This window comes from Muscardinus avellanarius (genome assembly GCF_963383645.1).
Source record: "Muscardinus avellanarius genome assembly, chromosome: 16".
Classification (NCBI taxonomy): Eukaryota; Metazoa; Chordata; class Mammalia; order Rodentia; family Gliridae; genus Muscardinus; species Muscardinus avellanarius.
The window spans coordinates 46421198-46443783 of NC_137802.1; the positions used below are offsets into that span (position 1 = coordinate 46421198).

The following is a 22586-nucleotide window of genomic DNA, read 5'->3' on the forward strand; positions in this document are numbered from 1 at the left end:
TCTCACTGAATGCCAGCCAGAGCCACATCCCTCAAAGGGCTCTTTTCCAATCAGTAGAGAACTAGTCACCAACGATCCCGACCCTCCCTACCCCATGACCCAGTCAAGTCTTCAGCCTCCAGACAATTCTGACAGATCCAGGCCCAGGTGAGGTGCGATGGTGATCCCATTCTTCCTTGACACAACCCCCCACACCCATAGGCGCTTCCTCCTTCTGCCAAAACAAACTTTATTGCACCAAAAAGAAAAAAAAAAAAAAAGAAAACTTCATTTATGTACAGTCAGATATAAAGACATCTCTTTGACTCCTGTGCATATATTTCCTCAACTCAAGATTAGGGCGTTAAGTCAGGCCACAATGCCAGACAAGCTCTGCCCCATGGCAGGGCCAAGGAGAAGATTGTCACTCAAAGTGGGAACACTTAGATGGATAAGACAACACTGGGCCCACAGGCCAAGGGCATTCTTCTCTCCCTGGACTACTAGCTCTGGGAATGGAAGAGGGTCATTGGAAAGCAGGGTCCCTTTTGGAGTCTCCCTGTCAAGAAACCCAGCCTTCATGTATCCAATATAAACTTCACCCCAAGCACACCACTCCTGCCACAGCTCCTCTGTGTCAAGCCGGACATTCTCCTTGTGCCCTATTCCCCCCTCAGTCCTCCCTGGGGAGCCCCACGATCCACAAAGCAGAGACCTTAGCAGCAGGCAAAGCAGGTACACCTTATCCTCTCCCTTCTGCATGGCTGGACACTGACTGGGCCCTGGTCACAGGGATCAACACCCCATAGGAAGCCACAATAGCAAGAATCTGGAAATAGAGGGAGAATACATCAAAGGGGAAGGATGGAGTCCCTCGATGCCTAGTATTACAGGGCACCTAAAGCACACTTTTCTGAGCTGACCAGATAAGGGATCACTGCAGCTAAATACAGATAAAAGAAGCAACACAGCCAGGAAAGCACCCATCAGAGCCAGCAACAGAGCAGCTGGGGAGGGGGAGGGTTTGCAGTTCCAGCCCCAACCCCCTTCTGCCATTGGCTACCCTTGTTCCCCCCAAATCCCTGGGGTTGAAGTGAGGAGGGGGACTACAGGCTGGCTGAAAATACACAGGTCAGCCAAACAAAATACAGTAAGGAGTAGCATCGGTCTCCCCCAGTACCCCACCCCCAGAAGAAATACCCTCATTGTGACTAGTACTTATGAAAATCTGTACGAGACTATTCTATGTAGTGGCTCTAATCCCATACACACTGCAGCTGCCTGTGTCGGGAACTTTTCCAATCAGTGATTGCGGGAACACGTAGTACTTTCGGCTTAACGGTGCCTATGTAGGCTTCTCCAAGACCTGGCTTGGTCCCGGTCCTGGTCCCGTTGTTTACTTTCTGTCTGAAACCTAAAGGGTGAGGGGATGAGGGCAAGGGAGAAGGTGCTCAGGTGCTAGGTAAAGCTTACTGGTCAGCAGCCCAGACGCCACCACTGTTCCTTCTCTTTGGTCTGTCTAGAACAGTGACTATAAATTAGGAAAAAACAAAATTATGCTGGCCTGTGGGAAATAACAGGAGGGAACGCAAGGAAGAAAAGGGCAATGGGAAGCCCTGCTTCAAGACTGAAGACAGACAGAGACAACCACCCAGACTGCTGAAGGGTCACAGACTCCCCTTGCCCCAAGCTTCTTCCAGACGCCCCACACATCACTTGGGCACACTCCCCCTTGGAATTGCCATGTGTCTTCTCCTCTCCCTAGGAGCTGGCCCTGCAGAGGTGTGTTGGTTGTTTTGTTTTGCCAGAGGCCCTCGCCCTACATGTTCTGGGATGACCGCAGCCCCAGGTGCTCCGGCGCCAAGAAGGTCAGATTGGAACAGGCCCTGCTCCCACACCCTGGGATCGGAGCTTGCTTGCTTCTTGCCATCTTGCAGGATGACGTCACGTTTGGAGGGAGATACACTGGGCCTCTCCATCCCTGGGATGGGGGAAAGGGACTCTGCTGGGACTCTTGAGTTGGGGGAGGGAGAGGGGAGCAGGGTCTAAACCCTCAAGCTCCCGTGCAGGTCTGTCTCTGTCCCAGACGAGCTGCTATCAGAGTCCATTTCCGCGTTCTCATTATGGAGCCTCTCCAGCACTTTCTGCCGAATCAGTCCCAGGCGCATCAAGAGGGACTGGTAGTCAAAGTGGCCCCGCTTCTCTCCAAAAGGGTCCTGTGGGGGAAAGGAGACAGGACATGGGAGATTCAAGTCCGGGGCACTCATCCTGGAGAGCAGCTTTGGATTGAAACGCAAGCTCACCTTCTGAGCTTTGCGGACAGGAGGGCAGAGCGCAGCACAACTATCCAGAGTCTCCAGTAGTAGAGCACAATGACTGTCCCAAATAGATCTAGTTTGGTTTGACATTAAAATGTGCTTGGGGAGGCCGGGCGTGGTGGCGCACACTTGTAATCCCCGCGCTTGGGAGGCTGAGACAGGAGGATCTCACAGGTTTGCAGCCACCCTCAGCTACTTAGTGAGGCTCTCAGCAACTTAGTGAGACCCTGTTTCCAAATAAAATATAAAAAAATAGGTCTGAGAGTGTAGCCCAGATGTAGAAAGCATCTGTACCAGATGTAGAATCCCCAGTACCACTAAAAAAAAAAGTGCTTGAGGGTGCATGCATGCAATTCCAGTACTTCAGGGCCTAAGACAGGAGGATCCCATGTTTAAGTACAGCCTCAGCAACTTAGTGAGACTCTCAGCAAGCTACAAGACCATTTCAAAACAAAAAATAAAAAGGAGAACCGGGCGTGGTGGTGCACGCTTGTAATCCCAGCATTTGGGAGGTGGAGACTGGAGGACTGTGGTTCACACAAAGCCTTAGTTACTTAGTGAGGCCCTTCAGAACTCAGTGAGACCCTGTTTCAAACATAAAAAGGATAAAAAAAATAGGGCTGGGGGTGTAGCTCGTAGGTACAGTGCCCATGTGTCACATCCCCAGTATTGCAAAACAAAACAATGAGGCACGGATGCCCCTTGGTTCAACCACCAGTGCCACACACACAGAGAGGCTCCTTCCTCAAAAAGAAGTCAGCATGCAGAAGCCACAAGTGATGTCCTCAGGATGCCACCCTAGTGTGGGGACATGGCACAGTCTACGTAGCCGTGGAGTTAGAAAGAAAGGTAGGGAAGAGAAACTCAAGACTCAGACCATCATCATTAAGTGTGCCTGTGTTTCTAACTTCTGAAAACCAAAGTGGAGCCGGGTACGGTGGTGCACACCTGTAATCCCAGTACTTGGGAGACTAAGACAAGGGGATTGTAGGTCCAAGGACAGCCTCAGCCAGTAGGGAGACCCTGTTTCAAAAAAATAAAAAAGGGCTAGGGGTATAGCTAGGAGGTAGAATGCCCCTTAGTTCAATCCCCAGGACAACAAAAAAAGGACACTGCTTTTCCTTTTTTGTTTTTGGCAGGTCTGGGAATGGAACCCAGGGGCATGCAACCTCCAAGCTACAACCCCTGCCCTATTTTTTATTATTTTGAAACAGGGTCTCGCTGAGTTGCAGAGGGCCTTACTACGTAGCTGAGGCTGCCTGAAAACTGCAGTCCTCCGGTCTCAGCCTCCTGTATGCTGGGATTACATGTGTGCGCCACCACGTCCGGCAGGACACTGCCTTTCTAAGGCCACAGCCAAGACCAGAACTTAGAGTTCTGACTTCTGGGTAAGCACCTGCACGCCTCCCCGGAGCCCCATCACTACATCTTGCCCACATTTCCAGGCACTGCTCCACAGCCACACAGCCCTGACCTGAGTCCTTCTCATTCTAGGTCAATGCCATCTAAGCATTTCATTGAAAGGTTTACCTGTCCTTGACATCTCAAAAAACAACTTTGGTTGGGTACACAGTATAAAAAAAGATTTAAAGATGCTGTACAAGCTGGGCTTAATGGCGCATGCCTACAATCCCAGTTGTTGGGAGGCTGAGACAAGAGGATCACAGGTTCAAGGCCAGCCTCAGCAACATGAGACTGTTTCAAAATAAAAATTTAAACAGACAGGGGTACAGCACAGAGTTCCTAGAATGCCCCTGGGTTCAATCTCTAGCACCCCTCCCCCCCAAAAAGGCAAGCTATACAGAGACCTCATCAGCAAAGCAGTATGGCCAGGGTATACGCAAGGGAAGACCTCTTCCTTGACAATTACAAAAAGCCACATAATTTCTAATTTCCCCTCCCTCCTGTTTCTCCCTCTCAGGAAAGTTCCTTCCATTTGTTGTTCTTTTTACAGAAGACTGGCACTGGGCCTGGCCCACGCTCAGCAAGCACTCAGCCACTGAGTCACACCCAGGCCCCTCCTCCACGGTCCTCAGCAGGGTGCCCATGGACGCAAATCACACTGTGGCACAGCCCACCCTCTCACTGGTGACTGTTATGTTCCACCCGTACTCTGGAGCCATCCATTCTCTACCTCTTCCTTCTTTCACCCTTGGCTCCCCCACCATCCCTTCCTCCCAAATACCGCCCTTCTTGTCCCAATCTGCTCATGAGCTGCTTTCATGCACAGCCTGTTTGTTGGTAGTGCTGCCAGACACCAGCACTGAGAATTCTAACTGTGGCAGCACCGTCAGATAGTCTCAACAAGGGCAGAGAGCAAGTGAACGCTGAGCCTGCCTTGTCATCTGCAGTTAAATAAGGCAGGTGGTCGGGAAGTCTTGAAAGGATAGGGAAGCTACCATTTACCAGCAAGCCTCCCAGAAAGATACAGGATTCCTACTGTTGGTGGGTAGACATAGCCCAACAAGAGAGAGCCTTAAGAGTTCTCAACAAGGACCGGGGGTGTACTTCAGAGGTAGAATGCCCCTGGGTTCCATTCCTAGTACCTCAAGAAAAAATGATGATTCTGGCTATAATTTTTTAGCCAGGCTAGTGGTGCATGCTTGTAATCCCAGTACTTGAGAGGCTGAGACAGGAGGATCACACAAGTTTGAAACCATCCTCAGCTACTTAGTGAGGCTCTCAGCTAAGAACTTAGTGAGACCCTGTTTCCAAATAAAATATAAAATAGGTCTGGGAGTATAGCCTCGAAGTAGACAGCCCCTGGGTTCCATTCACAGTAACACACACACACACACACACACACACACACACACACACACACGAGAGTCCTCAACAACCCAAGTTACCTTTCTTTCTTTTTCTTTTTTGATGGCATTGGGGATTGAATCCAGGGGTGTTCTATCTCTGACCTTAAACCCCTAACATCCCCCAGCAAAATTTTATATTGAAACAGGGTCTCATTAAATTGTGGAGAGCCTCGTTAAGTAGCTAAGACTGGCCATGAACCTGCAATCCTTCTGTCTCAGACTTAGGATTACAACCATGTGCCACCACACCTGGCTTTTTTTCAAAACAGGGTCTAAGTTCCTAAGGGTCCTGATAAATTGTTGAGGCTGGCCTCGAACCTGTCTCAGCCTTCTAAGTACTGTGATTACAGGTGTGTGCCACCATGCCTGGCTCAAGTCACCCATATTTTTGGTGTGTGTGATACTGGGGATTGAACTCAGGGGTATTCTACCTCTGAGCTATACCCCCAGCCCCATTTTTTATTGGAAACAGGGTCCACTAAATTGTAGAAGGCCTCATGAGTAGCTGAGGCTGGTTGCGAACCTGCGATCCTCCTATACAGCGTCTCAAGTACTGGGATTACGAGTGTGCACCACCATGCCCAGCGCAAGTCACCCATTTCTTTTTTTTTCTTTGCAGTACTGGGGATGGAACCCAGGGGCATTTTACCTCTGAGCTACACCCCCAGAACTATTTTTTATTCTTTATTTTGAAAAAGGGTCTCCCTGAGTTGCAAAGGGCCTACGTAGCTGAGGCAGTCCATGAACCGCAATCCTCCTGTCTCAACCTCCCAAATGCTGGAATTACAAGTGTGTGCCACCACACCCGGCTTCAAGTCACCCATTTCTAATCAAGATCACAAGCAAGTGAGACAAAGACACAATAACTCATCCTCCTGGACAGGAGGGTTCCCACTCTCACCCTCTTACTAACCAAGTAATCCCATCGATAATTTGGCCAGTAAGAATTTATTCATTAAAATAAGCTGGAGCCAAGCTGGGCATGGTGGTGCGCTTGTAATCCCCATGCCTGGGAGGCTGAGACAGGAGAATCGCACAGGTTCAAAGCCAGCCTCAGCTACTTACTGAGGCTCTAAGCAACTTAGTGAGACCCTGTTTCCAAATAAAATATAAAATGGGTCTGGGAGTATAGCCTGGAGGTGGAAGGCCTCTGGGTTCTACCCCCAGTACCACAAAAAAAAAAAAAAAAAGCTGAAAAGCTGGAGCCAGGCATGGTAGCTCACACAAGAATCCTTTCTGGCCATCAGTTTCTCAAATGACACACAGGGCCTTTTTAGTTGTGACATGCTTTGAGATGTGGATGTCAGCTTTGGGAAGGGGTTTTCCAGTCTGCCATGAGACTTCTAGAATTAGCAGCAGACAATATTACCTGCATGGTCTGGCCTTGAAGGTGCAGGCGATCTTTGCAGGCCACCTCATAGAAATCATAATACTCCAGGAAGGACTTCTCCATCACCCCTCTGGAAAATAAGTAGAGAAATTAGGAACCTATGGTACAATCTGCCTTTTACTTCCTCATCTTTTATGGTGTGTATGGTACTGGGGATTTGAAGCAAGGGTACTCTACCACTGACCTCCCCTGCTCCCCTTTTGGGTCTAGGGTTTAACCCAGGGGCACTGTACCACTCAGTTATACCTCCAGCCTAACTTAAAAACTTTTATTTTTATTTTCTTTTGGCGGGGTACTGGGGAGTGAACAGAGGGACATTCTACCCCTGTGCTATGCCCCCAGCTGCCCTTTGTTTTTGGTGGTATCAGGGATGGAACCCGGGGGCATTCTACCTCTGAGCTATACCTCCAGCCCTATATTTTATTCTTATTTTAAAACAGGGCCTCACTAAATTGCAAAGGGCCTAAGTAGTACCTGAGGCTGTCCACAAACTGCGAGCCTCCCAAATGCTGAAATTACAAGTGTGCACCATCATACTCGGCTCCCAGCCCTTATGTATGTATGTATGTACGTACGTACGTATGTATGTATGGTATTGGTAGTTGAACCCAGGGGGATTCTACCTCTGAGATACACCCCCAGCACTATTTTTTATTCTTTTATTTTGAAATAGGGTCTCACCAAGTAGCTGAGACTGGCCGTGAACCTGCAATCCTCCTATCTCACCTTCCAAATACTGGGATTACAAGTATGTGCCACCACATATGGCCCCTTCTTATTCCTTATTTTATTTTTCTGCAGTACTAGGGATGGAACCCAGGGGCATTCTACCTCCGAACTACACCCCCAGCCCAATTTAGTATTCTTTACTTTGAAACATTCTTACTGAGTTGCAAGTAGCTGAGGTTAGCTCTGAACCCAGATCCTTCTGGTCTCAGCCTCCCAAATGCTGGGATTACAAAGCATATGCCACCAGACCCAGTTTCTTATTCTTTATTTTGAAACAGAGTCTTGCTAAACTGCTGAGGCTGGCCTCAAATCTGCAATCCTCCTGTCATGGCCTCTCAAGTACTGGCATTACAGGAATGAGCCATGATGTCCCAAACAATGAAATGTTGTGGTGAATTTCCCTCATCCTTCAGAAGTTACAAAAATGAAGAGCATGCTGGTCATGATGGCGCACATTTGTAATCCCAGTACTTGGGATGCTGAGACAGGAAGATCACAGATTTACAGCCAGTCTCAGAAACTACTTGAAGCCAGGTGTAGTGGCGCATGCTTGTAATCCCAGCTACTTGGAAGCCTGAGACAGAAGGATCAGGAAGGTTCGAAGCCAGCCTCAGCTACTTAGTGAGGCCCTCCGCAACTTAGTGAGACCCTCTCAAAATAAAGAAAAAACAGCCGGGCGTGGTGGCGCACGCTTGTAATCCCCGCACTTGGGAGGCGGAGACAGGAGGATCGCGCAGGTTCGAAGCCAGCCGCGCGCGCTGGCTTAGGAGACCCTGTTTCTAAAATAAAAATATAAAAAATAGGTCTGGGAGTGTAGCCCGGAGGTAGAAGGGCTTCCAGGAACCCCAGTACCACCAAAAAAAAAAAAAAGAAAAAAAATAAAGAAAAAACAAAAAACAAACAAACAAACAAACAAACAAAATTAGGGCAGGGGGTGTAGAAAAACAAAACTAAAAAACAGGGCAGGGGTGTAGCTCGGAGGTCAAATGCCCCTGGGTTCCATCCCCAGACCCGCAAAAAAAAAAGTAAATAAATAAAATGGGATTGGAGGTATGGCTCAGAGAAAGAATGCCCCGGGTTTTAATTCCCAGTGCCCCCCAAAATGTGACAGCACCTATAATACTCAATCGCTACTATTTCCAGACTATCTCTAATCCTAATCCGTACTCAACATCTTTGTTGCAGTTACTGAGGCTTTCTGAGGGCATAAACTGTCTTTTCTACCAGACCTGGCAATTGAGAAATTCTTTTGAATTTCCTCTCAAGTAACCTACAGCTACTTGCTCTTTACACATATGAACCACTTGGGTGGCTGAGACAGAAGGATCACAGGTTTGAGGCCAGCCTCACCAACTTCACAGTCTCGGCAACAGCAAGACCCTGTTTCAAATTAGCGAAAAAGGGCTGGGGGAGCCAGGTGTGGTGGTATACCCTTATGATCCCAGTACTTGGGAGGCTGAGACAGGACGACCTGGGTTCGTCGCCAGCCTTAGCTACTTAGTGAGGCCCTCTGCAACTGAGACCCTGTTTCAAAATAAAGAATAAAAAATAAGACTGGGGTGTAGCTCGGAGTTAGAATGCCCCTGGGTTCAATCCCCAGTACCACAAAAACAAACAAACAAAAGCATGAACTACATCTTTTTTTTATACTGGTACTGGGGATTGAATCCAGGGTATTCTATCTCTGAGATACACACCCAGCCCTATTTTAATTTTTATTGTGAAACACCATCTCACTAAGTTGCTGAGCCTGGTCTTAAACCTACCTATGATTCTCCTGCCTCAGCTTCTCAAGTAAGAATTACAGGTGTACACCACCATGCCTGGCTTTCATTCCTTCTTTACCTCCCTCAAAACCACACTCTGCCCCAAAGATCCTTAAAGGTACAAACCATCTACATCTACAAAAGGAATAAGGACCTAGTGTACTTACCTGTCTGCCTGCTTTTTTCTTTGTAACAGGGATTGAACAAAGAAGCTTCTATCTCTGAACTACACTTACAGCCCTTTTATTTTTTGTTTTGGAAACAATCTTGCTAGGTTGCGAGTTTCCCCATGTTGCTGAGGTTGTCTTTGAACCTGTGATCCTCCTGTTTCAGCCTCCCAGGTACTGGTATTAAAGCTGCATGCCGCCACATCTGACCTCAGTGTGTCTTCACCTCTTTGATACATACCGTAGGGGTTCAGGACAGGGACACTTTCCTTCCATCATGTCACAGACTGCAACTCTGATGGTCTCATGCCGGATACATTCATTGTAGTTTTTGCTGTCTCCTGGATGTCTCTCCTACAATTTGACAGATGGCACAGAATCCAAATTCAAAATTTAGTCAAAGAGAAAAGTCAATGGGAAGCTGGGCATGGTGTAATCCCAGTACTTGAGAGTCTAAGACAGAAGCATCCCAGGTTCTCGGTCAGCCTCAGCCACTCAGTGAGGCACTCTGCAACTCAGTGAAACCCTGTTTCAAAATAAAGAATAAAGCCGGGTGTGGTGATGCACACTTGTAATCCCCGTACTTGGGAGGCTGAGACAGGAGGATCATGCAGGTTTGAAGCCAGCCTCAGCTATTCAGTGAGGCTCTTAGCAACTTAGTGAGACCCTGTTACCAAATAAAATAGGTCTAGGAATGTAGCCTGGAAGTATAAAGCCTCTGGCTTCCATCCCCAGTACCACCACCAAAAAAAAAAAAAGAGCCTCACTAAGTAGCTGAGGCTGCCATCCTTTTGTCTCAGCCTTCCAAGTACTGGGATTACAAGTGTGCACCACCATGCCCAGCTCCAGCCTTATTTATTTATTTATTTATTTATTTATTTATTTATTTATTTATTTATACTGGGGACGGAAGCCAGGGGTATTCTACCTCCAAGCTAAACCTCCAGCCCTATTTTTTATTCTTTATTTTGAAACAGGGTCTCACTAAGTAGTAGCTGAGGCTGTCCGCAAACTGTGATCTCCTCCTGTCTTAGCCTCCCAAATGCTGGGATTACAAGTGTCCGCTACTAGCTGGGCATGGTAGCGCATGTTTGTAATCCCAGCAGTCAGGAGGCTGAGACCGGAGGATGGTGGTTGGCGGCCAGCCTCAGCTACTTAGTGAGGCTCTCCACAACTTAGTGAGACCCTGTTTCAATTAAAGAATAAAAAATAGAGCAGGGGTTGTAGCTCGGAGGGATAATGCCCCTGGGTTCCATCTCCAGACCTACCAAAAAACCCAACCAAACAAAAAACAACTATACACTACCATGCCCGCCTTATTTTTTATTTTGAAACAGGATCTCACTAAGTTGCAGAGAGCATCACAAAGTAGCTACAGCTGTTCTGGGACAAACCTATGATCCTCCTGTTTCAGCCTTCCAAGTACTGAGTTTATAAGCATGTGCCAACATGCTGGGCTAGCATGAGATTTTATTTTATTGCTGCACTGGAGATTAAACCCAGGGGCATGCCACCTCCAAGCTAGACCCCCCAACCCAGCCCTATTTTTTATTCTTTATTTTGAAACAGGGTCTTACTAAGTGTGGAGGTCCTCACTAAGTAGCTGAGGATGGCTGCAAACCTGCATTCCAAGTGCTGCGATTACAAGTGTGCGCCATCACACTCAGCTATAGTATGAGATTTATTTTTTTAAATTTTTTTGTAGTACTGGGGATGGAACCTAGGAACACTGTACGTCCAAGCTACACCCCCGGAACTATTTTTTTTTAGTCTTTTTAGTTTTGAAACAGGGTCTCACTGAGTTGTGAAGGGCCTAAGTAGCTGAGGCTGTCTGCAAACCGTGATCCTCCGGTCTCAGCCTCCCAAATGCCACACCCAGCTATGATGAGATTTTTTTTTTTGGTGGTACTGGGGGTGGAACCCAGGGGATTTCTACCTCCGGGCTATACTCCCAGACCTTTTTATTTTTTTATATTTTATTTGGAAACAGGGTCTCACTAAGTTGTACTGGGGATACAACTTGGGCATTCTACCTCTGAGCTATATCCCCAAGCCCTATTTTTTATTTATTTGTGTGTGTGTGTGGTACTGGGGATGGAACCCAGGGACTTTTCTACCTCTGGGGTATAATCCCAGACCTATTTTATACTTTATTTGGAAAAAGGGTTTCACTAAGTTGCTGAGAGCCTCACTAAGTAGCTGAGGCTGGCTTCAACCCCATGCTATCCTCCTGTCTCAGCCTCCCAAGTACGGGGATTACAAGCGTGCACCACCACGCCTGGCTATTATGAGATCTTGAACAAGAAATTATATATAAAACTCTGGCAGTGTCCAGCATATAGCATACCTTGAAAAATATGTGTGTGTGTCTATGGTACTAGGGATTGAACCCAGAACTATGTCTGAGTTGAACCTCCAGCCCTATTTTCTTCTTATTATTTTTTCTTTATTTTGAAATAGTTTCACTTAGTTGCTGAGGACCTAAGTAGCTGAGACTGTCAACAAACCTCGATCCTCCTGTTTCAGCATCTCAAGCACTGAGATTACAAGTGTGCACCACCACACCCAGCTCCCTATTTTATTCTTCATTTTGAAAAATGTGATACAAGGTGTTACGGTGCACGCTTGTAATCCCGGTACTTGGGAGGCTGAGACAGGAGGATCGCAGGTTCTCCACCCATCTCAGCTACATAGTGAGGCCTCCGGGCTATACTCCCAGACCTTTTTTATATTATTTTTGAAACAGGGTCTCACTAAGTTGCTGAGAGCCTTACTAACTAGCTAAGGCTGGCTTCGAACCTGCAAGATCCTCCTGTCTCAGCCTCCCAAGCACAGGGATTACAAGCATGCACCATCATACCCAGCTAGAATGCCCCTAGCTTTAATCCCCATTACCAAAAAAAAAAAAAAAAAAATCGTGCTTCCTGTATCTTCTCTTTTATAGCGCTGACTTTCACACCGTAGATTAATCCAAGTCAAATACTTAGCAGCATTACTGTATTTCTTACAAATACAGTATTTCATTACTAAGCAACATAAATGTCAGGTCTCTTTTTCTCCTACATTGACAAGAGCAGTATGTTAGGCTGTGCCAGATGAAGTGGGGAAAGACTTTTTTTTCTTTGCAGGTCTGAGATGGAACCCAGCAGCATATACCCCCTGCCCTGTATTTTATTCTTTATTTTGAAACAGGGTTGCACTAAGTTGCGGAGGGCCTAACTAGCTGAGGCTGTCCGCATACTGCAATCGAACGGTCTCAGCCTCCCAAATGCTGGGATTATAAGCATGAGCCACCATGCCTGGCTGGGAAAAGACTCTTAAGCACATTTCTCTCATTCATTCATGGTACTGAGGGTGGAACCCAGGGGCTTTTCTACCTCCAGGCTATACTTCCAGACCTATTTTATACTTTACTTGGAAACAGGGTCTCACTAAGTTGCTGAGAGTCTTACTAAGTAGCTGAGGCTGGCTTCGAACCCATGAGATCCTCCTGTCTCAGCCTCCCAAGTGCTGGGATTACATTCTCTCTTATTTTTATAGTATGAGAGATCAAAGCCAGTGCTGTGCACATGCTAGAAAGTGCTCTGCCACCAAATTACACCCCAAGTCCTTTTGATTTTTAAAATACTGGGAACTGAACCCAGAGGCATTCTACCTCTGAGCCACATCTTTATTTTACTTTTTATTTTAAAACAGGATCTCACGAAGCCAGGTGTGGTGGCGTATACTTGTAATCCCAGCATTGAGGAGGCTGAGACCAGAGGATCATGGTTCGCAGACAGCCCAGGTACTTAGTGAGGCCCTCCCCAACTCAGTGAGACCCTGTTTCAAAATAAAGAATATAAAAAAAAAAATAGGGCAGGGGGTGTAGCTCAGAGGTCAAATGCCCCTGAGTTCCATTCCATCCCCAGACCTGCAAAAAAAAAAAAAAACAAAAAACCAAAAACAAACAAACAGGATCTCACTAAGTTGCTAATGTTGGCCTCAAATCTGTGATCCTCCTGTCTCAGCCTGCCAGGTACTGGGATTACAGGTGTGCACCACCTTACCTGGCCCCAGCCCTTTCATTATCTGGAGGCAAGGCTGTCGAGGTTGCCCTTGAACTTGAGATGCTCTTGCCTTAGGTGCAGGAGTAACTGGGAATACAAGTGTGTGCCACCACATCTGGCTTCTCCAATCTCTTACAGCACCCAATATAGCACACCCCAAAGCTGGGCCCAATTGGCCTTACCTGTTCAAAGCCAGGCTCATTGTGGTAGGGGTTCTCAGTCATCAGGGACTGGATAGAGATGAGCACAGAAGAGATGCTCTGGGCTGGGCTCCAGGCAGGGCCAGTCCATGTACTGCAAACACAGCAGAGCAAAGGGAAGATGGTGAGGTAGAAAACCAGGGACCATGACGGCAGCAGCACTACAGTCAGTGACTTGCTCTGTTTCGGTTTCACAATAGTCTTGAAATTCCCAGCCTCTGTCTCACCTTCATTCATCACTTGACCTAATCCTAATGTCAAGTGGGACAAAAAGAGAGTAATGCAAGCAAGGCTAACTTTGAATAGATTTTCTTTGGGTCAGAAAAGACACAGTAGCCAAGGAAGGCTACCATAGCAAAATGAAAGAAGTAAGTTAAGAAAATAATTTTAAAGGTTGTCTAAATGTTAACCTCAGTGGATCTCAAAGAGCTTATTTATAGGTGGTGACAGAGTTTTAGTAAGGGGAGAAGAGTTGAGCAGAGAGGCACACAGGTGACTAAAGAGTTGGTTTGAGGCCAGATGGTAGGGTTGTTGAACAAGAACCCAATGCTGAATCAACCCCTCGAGGAGTATCAAATTTTCTGAAGACCAACACAACTCTCATAGCAGACAGGAAAAGATTAAGGGACACTTTCAGACTGTGTAGGATCTGAAAAAACTAAATGGAAAACAACTTCAACGTGCAAAGAAATACTATTATTCTTCTCTTTCATAAACTTGCACAAGTATTAAGAGGAGGGGTTGGTTTGGATGCGAATGACATGCTTTAGCTCAATTAAATGACAACATGGCACCATGGCTGAAAGCCCGACACAGCCTGAGCCAGGACTGACTTGCTCTAGCTAACTGGCCACTTCCCTTTCCCTGCTACACTTGGAGAAGGCCCTGGTCAGTGATGAAAATACTAACTTCATCACGGGCTGCTCTTAAGTGCTTCTAAACTGCTCTCTTCCAGCTGTGCGCCCCAAAGAGTCTCATACCCGCTCTCCGTGGCTTAATATATTTGGGGATTTAAGTCAACAGGGCCAATTCTCATTCCATCTATTCTGTCAGTGAGTCAGCCCACCATTTCTTTTCTAGGTAGGGAAGAAAGGAAGGAGGCCAATAAAGCTATATAGTTAATGAAGAACATGTGGGAATTTTCTACTCCGATCCTTCACGGCAAATTTCAATTTCAAGGTAGCTTCTCCTTTTCCACCCAACACACTTCTGCCACTTTTACCATTTCTCCTGTAAACCGGTATCTGCCAGAAATAGCTTTATACTGCCCTAATGAGAACCTATTACAAATACACTTTCATAAACTAATTTCACACAGAAGCAATGACTAAAATTCCTTACCACTGTGGGAAACACACACACACAAGCCCACACTTCATTATCCTACCAGCACAGACAAGAGGAGGACTTCTTTAAAGACAACCTCCTTTAAAGGATTTACTCACCGCCATAATCATAAAAGAATATATCCCTGGATTTGAAAGCATTCTAGAAAAATAAATCATATCTCCAGGATGCTTCAGCTGCCTTTCTCCCTACACAAACCTGGAAATGTATTGGACAGGAAAAAAAAAAAAAAAAGCCCAATAACAACAAAACAGAATCACCAGTTTGGTCAACTTCCTCAACTTTCAGCCTTCTTGTTTTTCCAACCCTAGGAAATTCACCACAATAAAAAGAACAATTCAAAAATATATGCTAGAAGACATTTCCATTCTGTTTTTTGTTTTTGTTTTTTCTTAGTGGCACTTGGGATGGAACCCAGAGGCATTCCACCTCTGAACTATACCCCCAGACCTATTTTATTCTTTGTTTTGAAACAGGGCCTCACTAAGTTGCTGAGGCTGGCTGAGAATCTACGATCCTCCTTTCTCAGCCTCCCTAGTACTAGGATTATAAGAGTGTGCCACCATGCCCGGTTCTATTCTAAGTTTTTGACTCACTAAGGCAATTAAAATGGATGAATGGCAACTCTATGAAGCAAAATACCTCAACATCCAGGAAGATATACTCTAAACTTCTGTTTCATACCTGACATGATTTCAAATCTCAGATATTTTCATCAATTGTTAAATTATCATAATCATTATCACCACCGCCGCCTCCAAAGCCACTCGTTGAGACTCAGATAGACACCCCAAACCTTCAATGGCACAGATCTGCAGTCTTTCTCAACCTGTTGCCCTAATGCCCTAAGGGAGTGGTTCTCAAACTACAGGGTGCAGAACACTCAGATTGTCTAAAAAGGAGACTGCCAACCCTACCCCCAGTTTCCGATAGTTATATCTGAGGTAGGGGACCCACATCTGAAGATGCTGAAGTATGCTCAGGGACCACATTTTGAGAACCACTTCATAATGCATCCCTTTTATGTAATACTTTATCTTCCCTCCTTTGCAACTAGTAATACCGTCACGTACCATGCTGGGGAGAGCTGAGGAAAGCATCACTCAGTCACATCCTATGTTGTGGTTCGGATGAGGAACCCTGGTTGACGAAGGCTGGTCTATAGTAATTTTTGCTAACAACCAACTTGGCCACTTAAAAATCTCCTCTTACCCTAGAATACTCAAGCAGACTTTCCCATTGCGGTAGAAGTTGGGGTTAAACCTCACTGTGTTATTGCCCGTTGTCATCAGTTTGACCCGAGGTGGGTGGATGGGATAGTCGGGCGGACACCGAAACACGAACAGGAAGAAACCCCCTTCATAAGGAGTGTCAAATGGGCCTGTGATCAATGCATGAATCTGCAAAATAAAACCCCGTCTCAAAATTGTGAGGTGAAGCCCCACCCCAGCCCCTCCTGGCTTCACCTGCCACCCCCGCCAGCAGCAGGGCCCACAGTCTCATGTCTGCACTCCACACCCTCACTGTGCAGAACGAACATCCCATACTCACTAATTTAAGTAGGTCTGGAATTTTAAGTCCCACTACAGTGGAGTATTATCTTACTCTAGGGTGATATCCCACAATTAGAGCCCAAGGTGAAAACTAAATATAGTCATAATCCCCTTTGAGTCTCTCTCCCCTTCAAGTACATTTTTTGCTTGGACCTCCCTGATCAGTTATATGTAACAGACCATCAATGTGCAAAATATAATATGGAACTATACAATTTTAGCATTTTTCATTTCAAGAAGTCAGTATATACTTCTAGTGAGGATGTATGTTTGCGTCTGCCTAGATTAAACATGCATGATGCAATTTCACGCTACACCTATGTGGCATGAAGGGGAGGCAAGATGAATGGACAAGAGCAAAGGGATTGGAGGCCCCAGCACCAGTGGCCAGCTGAGGGTTACGATGGATGCCCAGGTGCCCACTTGCTTCCTCCAGAGGCTCAAACCTACTGTGGAGGATGTGACTCAGGATGCACCCAGCCGTGTCAAAGATACAAAGGAAAATGGGGAAAACTCAGCGCCCACTCAAGGCCATGAAACCATCACCCGAAATTTTCCCAACACTGTCAGTTATAAAAACAAAGTAACCCCCCCCCAAACAAAATTCCTTAAAACAGAGCACTAAATTCTCATTCTCCTCAAGCCATAATTACCAAACATGATTTCCCTTTCTGAAGGGAGGAAAACCTGAGCTCAGTTATTTCTTCCTAAAAGGTTCCTAATGCCTAGTGGTGCATGTAATCCCAGTACTTGGGAGGCTGAGATAGAAGACTGCAGGTTCTAGGACAGCCTCAGCAATGCAGTGAGACTCTAATCAACCTAGCAAAACCCTGTTTCGAAACAAAAAATATAAGGGCTGGGGATGTAGCTTGGAGGTAGAGTGCCCCTGGGTCCAATCCCCAGTACCACAAAAACAAGACAGTAACAACAACAACAACAACAACAAAAAGGTTCTTACAAGTCTGCTGAGAAATTGAATAGCAGGGGGAAAAAAGGACTTTGCAATCCCATGCCTCACTCTACAGTCCCTATCTTGCTCTGGTAACAATGCCTAGGTAATAGTCTAGCAAATTATTTTTAGCAAACCCAACTGATCCCAACATAGCATTAGTTCTGGGGCCCTAAAGACTAACATATTAACACTAGTATTTGGGGACAAATGACCCAGGACATATATTTCCAAACATATTAAAAAAAAAAAAAGTCTAACAGGAGGCCTATTCAAAACAAACAAAAAAAGGTGTATCAACAATACAAAAAGTAGCCAGGCTTGGTGGCGCATGCTTGTAATCCCAGCATTCAGGAGGCTGAGACCGGAGGATCACGATTTGCGGACAGCCTTAGCTACTTAGTGAGGCCCTCTGCAACTCAGTGAGACCCAGTTTCAAAATAAAAGAGAATAAAAAATAAGGCAGGGAGCCGGGCATGGTGACACACACTTGTAATCCCAGCAGTTGGAAGGTTGAGACCGGAGGATTGCACAGGTTCGAAGCCAGCCTCAGCTACTTAGTGAGGCTCTCGGCAACTTAGTGAGACCCTGTTTCCAAATAAAATATAAAATAGGTCTGGGAGTATAGCCCGGAGGTAGAAAGCCTCTAGGTTCCACTCCCAGTACCACACACACACACACAAAATAAATAAATAAATAAATAAATAATAATAATAATAATAATAATAATAAGGCAGGGGGTGTAGCTCAGAGGTTGAATGCTCCTGGGTCCCATCCCCAGACCCGCAAAAAAATAAAAAAATAAAATAAAAAATAAAATAAAATACAAAAACTGAAGTTTTGAGTTTTCACAGAAAACAACACTGGATTTAGAATTTCTTCCCAATATTATTTTAAGTACAAATTTACTTGAAGAGCAGAACACTCAATGATAGAGAAGCCTAAGTATTTATACCAGAGGAATTTGACGCTACGTACTTAGCTTTCTCTCCGTGTAGAGGACAAGAGAGAAATGGTGTTTGGGGTGGTAAAGATATTCAATAGCGACCAGTAAGGACAGGAGCTGGCCATATCCCGAACCTTCCCTAAATCTGATTTATAGTACCGTAGTTAAAGTCAGGAGTGACAAGATGGGTAACCATATAATTAATTATCCAGACAGGAGTATTTTGGGAGGGAAAGAGCTGGTTTATTAATAGTTAAGCTGGGACAAGCGGAATGAACTGGGATATTCCAAGGCCAACGTATCCACGCGCACCCTAATAACAAACATCTCTTCAAAGCTCTATTCTACCTCACTTTGGGATCTCGGGCAAACCAGCTGTTCTTTTGGGATCTTGATTTCATCTACATAACCTGAGAGGTGAGCTGAATAATCTCTTTCAGGCTCTTTATGGGCCCAATTTCCCAACAGACTCCCAGCCCGCCCGCCCCCCCCCCCCCCCCCCCCCCGTCAAGTTACGTACCTTGGTCATGTCAACAGTATCAGGTACGACGAACATTCCTGGAGGAGGCTCCTTATAAATGGACATGATATCCCTGCATAACACCAAGAGGAGGTGGGGAAAGGAGTGAGGGAGGAGGGAAAAGGAGAATCCCTTGAGCAGGACAGCTGTTATCACCTCAGTGAGGCCAGGGTTTGAGAAAGTGGTGCTTGGTACCACAAATGTTTGCACTGCCTTCTTGGCTGAGAAATCTCAGCTGAGTACTTGTCAGGCAGGCAGACAGCAAATTATTATCAAAGGGGCATTGTTTCCTCAGAGGGAGGATAGGAGGAGGAGAAAAAAAATCAGAGATCCCAATGGCATCACTATCACTCTAGAAAAGCCACATCCCATTTACTCTCACTTCCTCCCACATGGCAACTCATTCACTTCCCACCTCCAAGATTCCCAGGTACTACGCTGAATGCAAAATGAACCTCAGTAACTGGGAAGACACAATCAACTCCACCAGAAAACTAATTTCACGAGCCACACAGTGAGCCCTTCCTTGTAAGGTTATATGAAGCAAGCAAGCCAGCGTAAAGCAAGAAGCAAAACTACCATGGCGGTCTTCTTGCCAGGGACTAACAGGACAGAGATCTCTACAGGTTGGGAGAGCTGCCAGAATCTCACATCTGGAAGATGACATGTGGTGACTATTATTTACTTATTTATTTGGTGGTACTGGGGATGGAACCCAGGGGCCTTCTACCCCCGGGCTACACTTCCAGGCCTATTTTATATTTTATTTGGAAACGGTCTCTTAAGCTAGCCGAGGCTGGCTTTGAAACTGCGTGATCCTCCTGTCTCAGCCTCCCAAGCGTGGGGATTACAAGCGTGCACCACCACGTCCGGCAGTGTGGTGACTACCATAAAAAAGAGAGAATCTCTGGGTTATATCTCACCAACTGTAATGGATCAGTTGAGAGCAACAAGATAAAGAAAAACATTCTGTAAGAGAAAAAGGCTAGGGACATGGTAGGGTAGGTATGGACATAAAAAGTACAAACCGGTAGCAGGGTGTGGTGGCCCAGGTTTGCAATCCCAGCAACTTGGGAGGCTGAGGCAGGAGGGTCACAGGTTAAGAGTCCAGCCCAGCCAGGTGTGGTGGCGCATGCTAGTAATCCCAACATTTGGGAGGCTGAGACGGGAGGACCAAGGTTTGCAGACGGCCTCAGCGACTACTTAGTGAGGCCCTTTGCAACTCAAACTAAAGAATGGAAAATAGGGCTGGGGGTGTAGCTTGGAGGTAGAATGTCCTTGGGTTCCATCCCCGGTACTGCAAAAAAAAAAAAAAAAAAAAAAGAGTCCAGCCCCAACAACTTACCAAGACCCTATCTCAAAGTAAAAATGAAAAGGGCTGAGGATATATCTCAGTAGTAAAGTACCCCTGGGTTTAATCCTCAGTATCTCAGGGGACAAAAATGGTGTAAACAGGCAACAGAGCAAAATATTGGCCAAATTCAAAGGTGTATCAGGAAAGAAATGGCTGAAAGAGTATAAGAGTTGAGTGTTTTAGAGGTAACAGTCCCTATGAAGGTGGCGTCCTGTGTCAGGCACTGTGCCAGGTACTTTACACACATTAAACTGTTTAATTTTTATTACAACCTTGAAAACAGGTAGAGAAACCTACGAAGGAACTTTCAACTTGGGGGATAATACCTAGATGAGGATTCTTGCAATGGGGTGTGGAGATCAGTCTGGTCATTGGGAAGCAGGTTTCAGGACTAATAGTACATAAACAGTATTATCCTTTTCCTATTCAATAAGCACCAAAACATTTCGCAAAACATATTCTCCCTTAAATGATACCATCTAAGATCAGTCATCCAAAAAGTACAGAAAGGACTTAGGCCTTTGTTCCCATAATTTGAATCGAGTCTATTTGCACCACAAAAGTTAATCAGATGACCCTTGGGTGACAGGGGGGTACAAAAAGATCCTGAATGGGATATTACAGTCCCAGCTGCGGGGCAAAGGGGAGCTTGAGTTGCTGGAACAGGTAAGACCGTGGGCAGCTTTAAGGTACCAAAAAAAAAAAATAATAATAATAATAATAATAATAAGGTTCGGGGGGGAAGACCTGGATTATGTGGGGAAGCGATCTCGACCTGGGGAAGAGTCTGTGTGGTGGGGGCTTGAGGAAACGAAGGGTAAAGAGGAGGCTGGCTCAAGTCTAAGGCAGGGTAAAACAAGCGGAGTGCGCGTTGGTAACGGGGCTCCAGGGATGCCCTGGGGGGGGACCAATGGGTGGGGCCTGTGGGCTCCTCTAGGTAGGCTGGGGTGGGGAAGAGGGGGACCGGGCGGCGCGGGAGGCGGGAGGGGTGTTACCCCGGCGCGGAGGGTCGGGTTTCGGGCGGGTGGGGGTGGGGAGGGCGTCGGGATCGCAGATGGAGGGCCCGCGGGAGGTGCTGAGGGGCGGGGTCGGACCTGGGCACGCGAGGAGGCTGCGGGGCTCCCGGGGCTGGCGTCGGGGGGGGGACGGCCGGGCAGCCCGACGCCCCCGGCTGGCCCGGCTTTGGGCGGGGGTGAGCTGTCGGGCGGGGAAGGTCGAGCCCCGGCGCGCCGGGCTGGGGAAGGAAAAACCCCGGCTCACCGCTTGATCCGGAGTAGACACTGCGGCGCGGTCCGCTCGCCGTCCCAGTCGGAGCTGAGCGTGGGGTCCCAGTGGCTGAGCAACGCGGCCCCGTGGGCAGCGGCCGACGGCGGGAGCCCGGGCAGCGGAGCCAGGCCGCTCCCCGGCCCCCCGGCCCCGCCCGCCGCCGCCGCCGCCGCCCACACATCCGGCAGGAAAGGCGGCCCGAACCCGCCGCCGCCGCCGCTAACGCCGACCACGCCGGCCACGCCGCTCGCCCCGGGCCCCGCCGCCCCGGCGCCCGCCGTCGCCGTCGCCGCCTCCTCAGTCGGACTCTCCGCCATCGCTGCTCCGCTTCCGGGACTCCTCGGCAGCACGTCCGCCGACCAGAGCGGCCGCTGCTCCCGCACCACCGAGAGCCGGGCCAGAGTGTCCCCACCCTCCGCGTCCCCAGCCCGGGCGGCGCAGGCTCCGCCCACCTCCGCCCGGACCAGCGAGACGCGCGCTGCCAGAGCGTCCACCGCGGTCCTCCAGGGGGGGCGGGGCGCCAGCGGGCCGGCGCGGTCCTGCGCCCAGCCTCCGCCGGCCGGGGGAGCCGGAGCCCGTACGCCGAGCGGTTCTTCTTAGACCGTTTCGAGGGGAGAAGAAAGTTAAAAGGAGGAAGTCGGGAGCGCCATAACCTTCGTCTTTAATGAGACCGACCCTCAGACTTCTACAGGCGTTGACTCGCTTGGGGCCTTTCTTCCCCAAAGGCTTTGGGATTGATCTGGCCTCTCTGCACCTGTGTCCAAGGGCAAGCTATCATTGCCCCTTGCCTGGGGCCGTACCTAGAGGGAGGGAGGAATCCGAACCTGAGGATGCGATGCCACCTCGCTTCAATTTATTCAGCGTCTCTATGAAGGGCCTACTAAAAGACCAGGCGCTTTTGCGAGGCATCGACCTAGGGATAATAAAGCGGAAGTTTGGTAAAGGGTTCAGGCCCGGCTCTCAGCTCATGACTTTTTCTCCCCGTACACCCCAAATTTACAAGAATTTTGGGTCCGGAGTGGTGGTGCATACCTATAATCCCAATTCTTGGGAGGCCGAGATAGGAGGATCGGAAGTTCGCGGACAGCCTCAGCTACATAATGAGGCCCTTTGCAGTTTAGTGAGATCCTGTTTTCAGAATAAAAAATAAGCCGAGCATGGTGGTGCACACTTGAAATCCTAGTCCTTGGGAGGCTGAAACAGGAGAATTGAAGGTTCACGGGCAGTCTCAGCTAAGTAGTGA

At 47.6% G+C, this 22586-nt stretch overlaps 1 protein-coding gene across 1 annotated transcript; it reads right to left on the reverse strand.

Moving 5' to 3' along the window:
* Positions 1-2024: 2024 nt before the first annotated feature.
* UBE2Z (ubiquitin conjugating enzyme E2 Z) lies at positions 2025-21754 on the reverse strand (the record flags this gene model as incomplete). Its single annotated transcript, XM_080713206.1, has 7 exons — positions 21338-21754; positions 18724-18796; positions 15968-16155; positions 13391-13502; positions 9401-9513; positions 6477-6567; positions 2025-2195 (listed from the first exon to the last, which is right to left on the reverse strand). Exons 1-7 carry the CDS (start codon positions 21658-21660, stop codon positions 2025-2027), a joined length of 1071 nt encoding a protein of 356 aa, XP_080569332.1. The 5' UTR covers positions 21661-21754.
* Between the last annotated feature and the right edge of the window lie 832 nt (positions 21755-22586).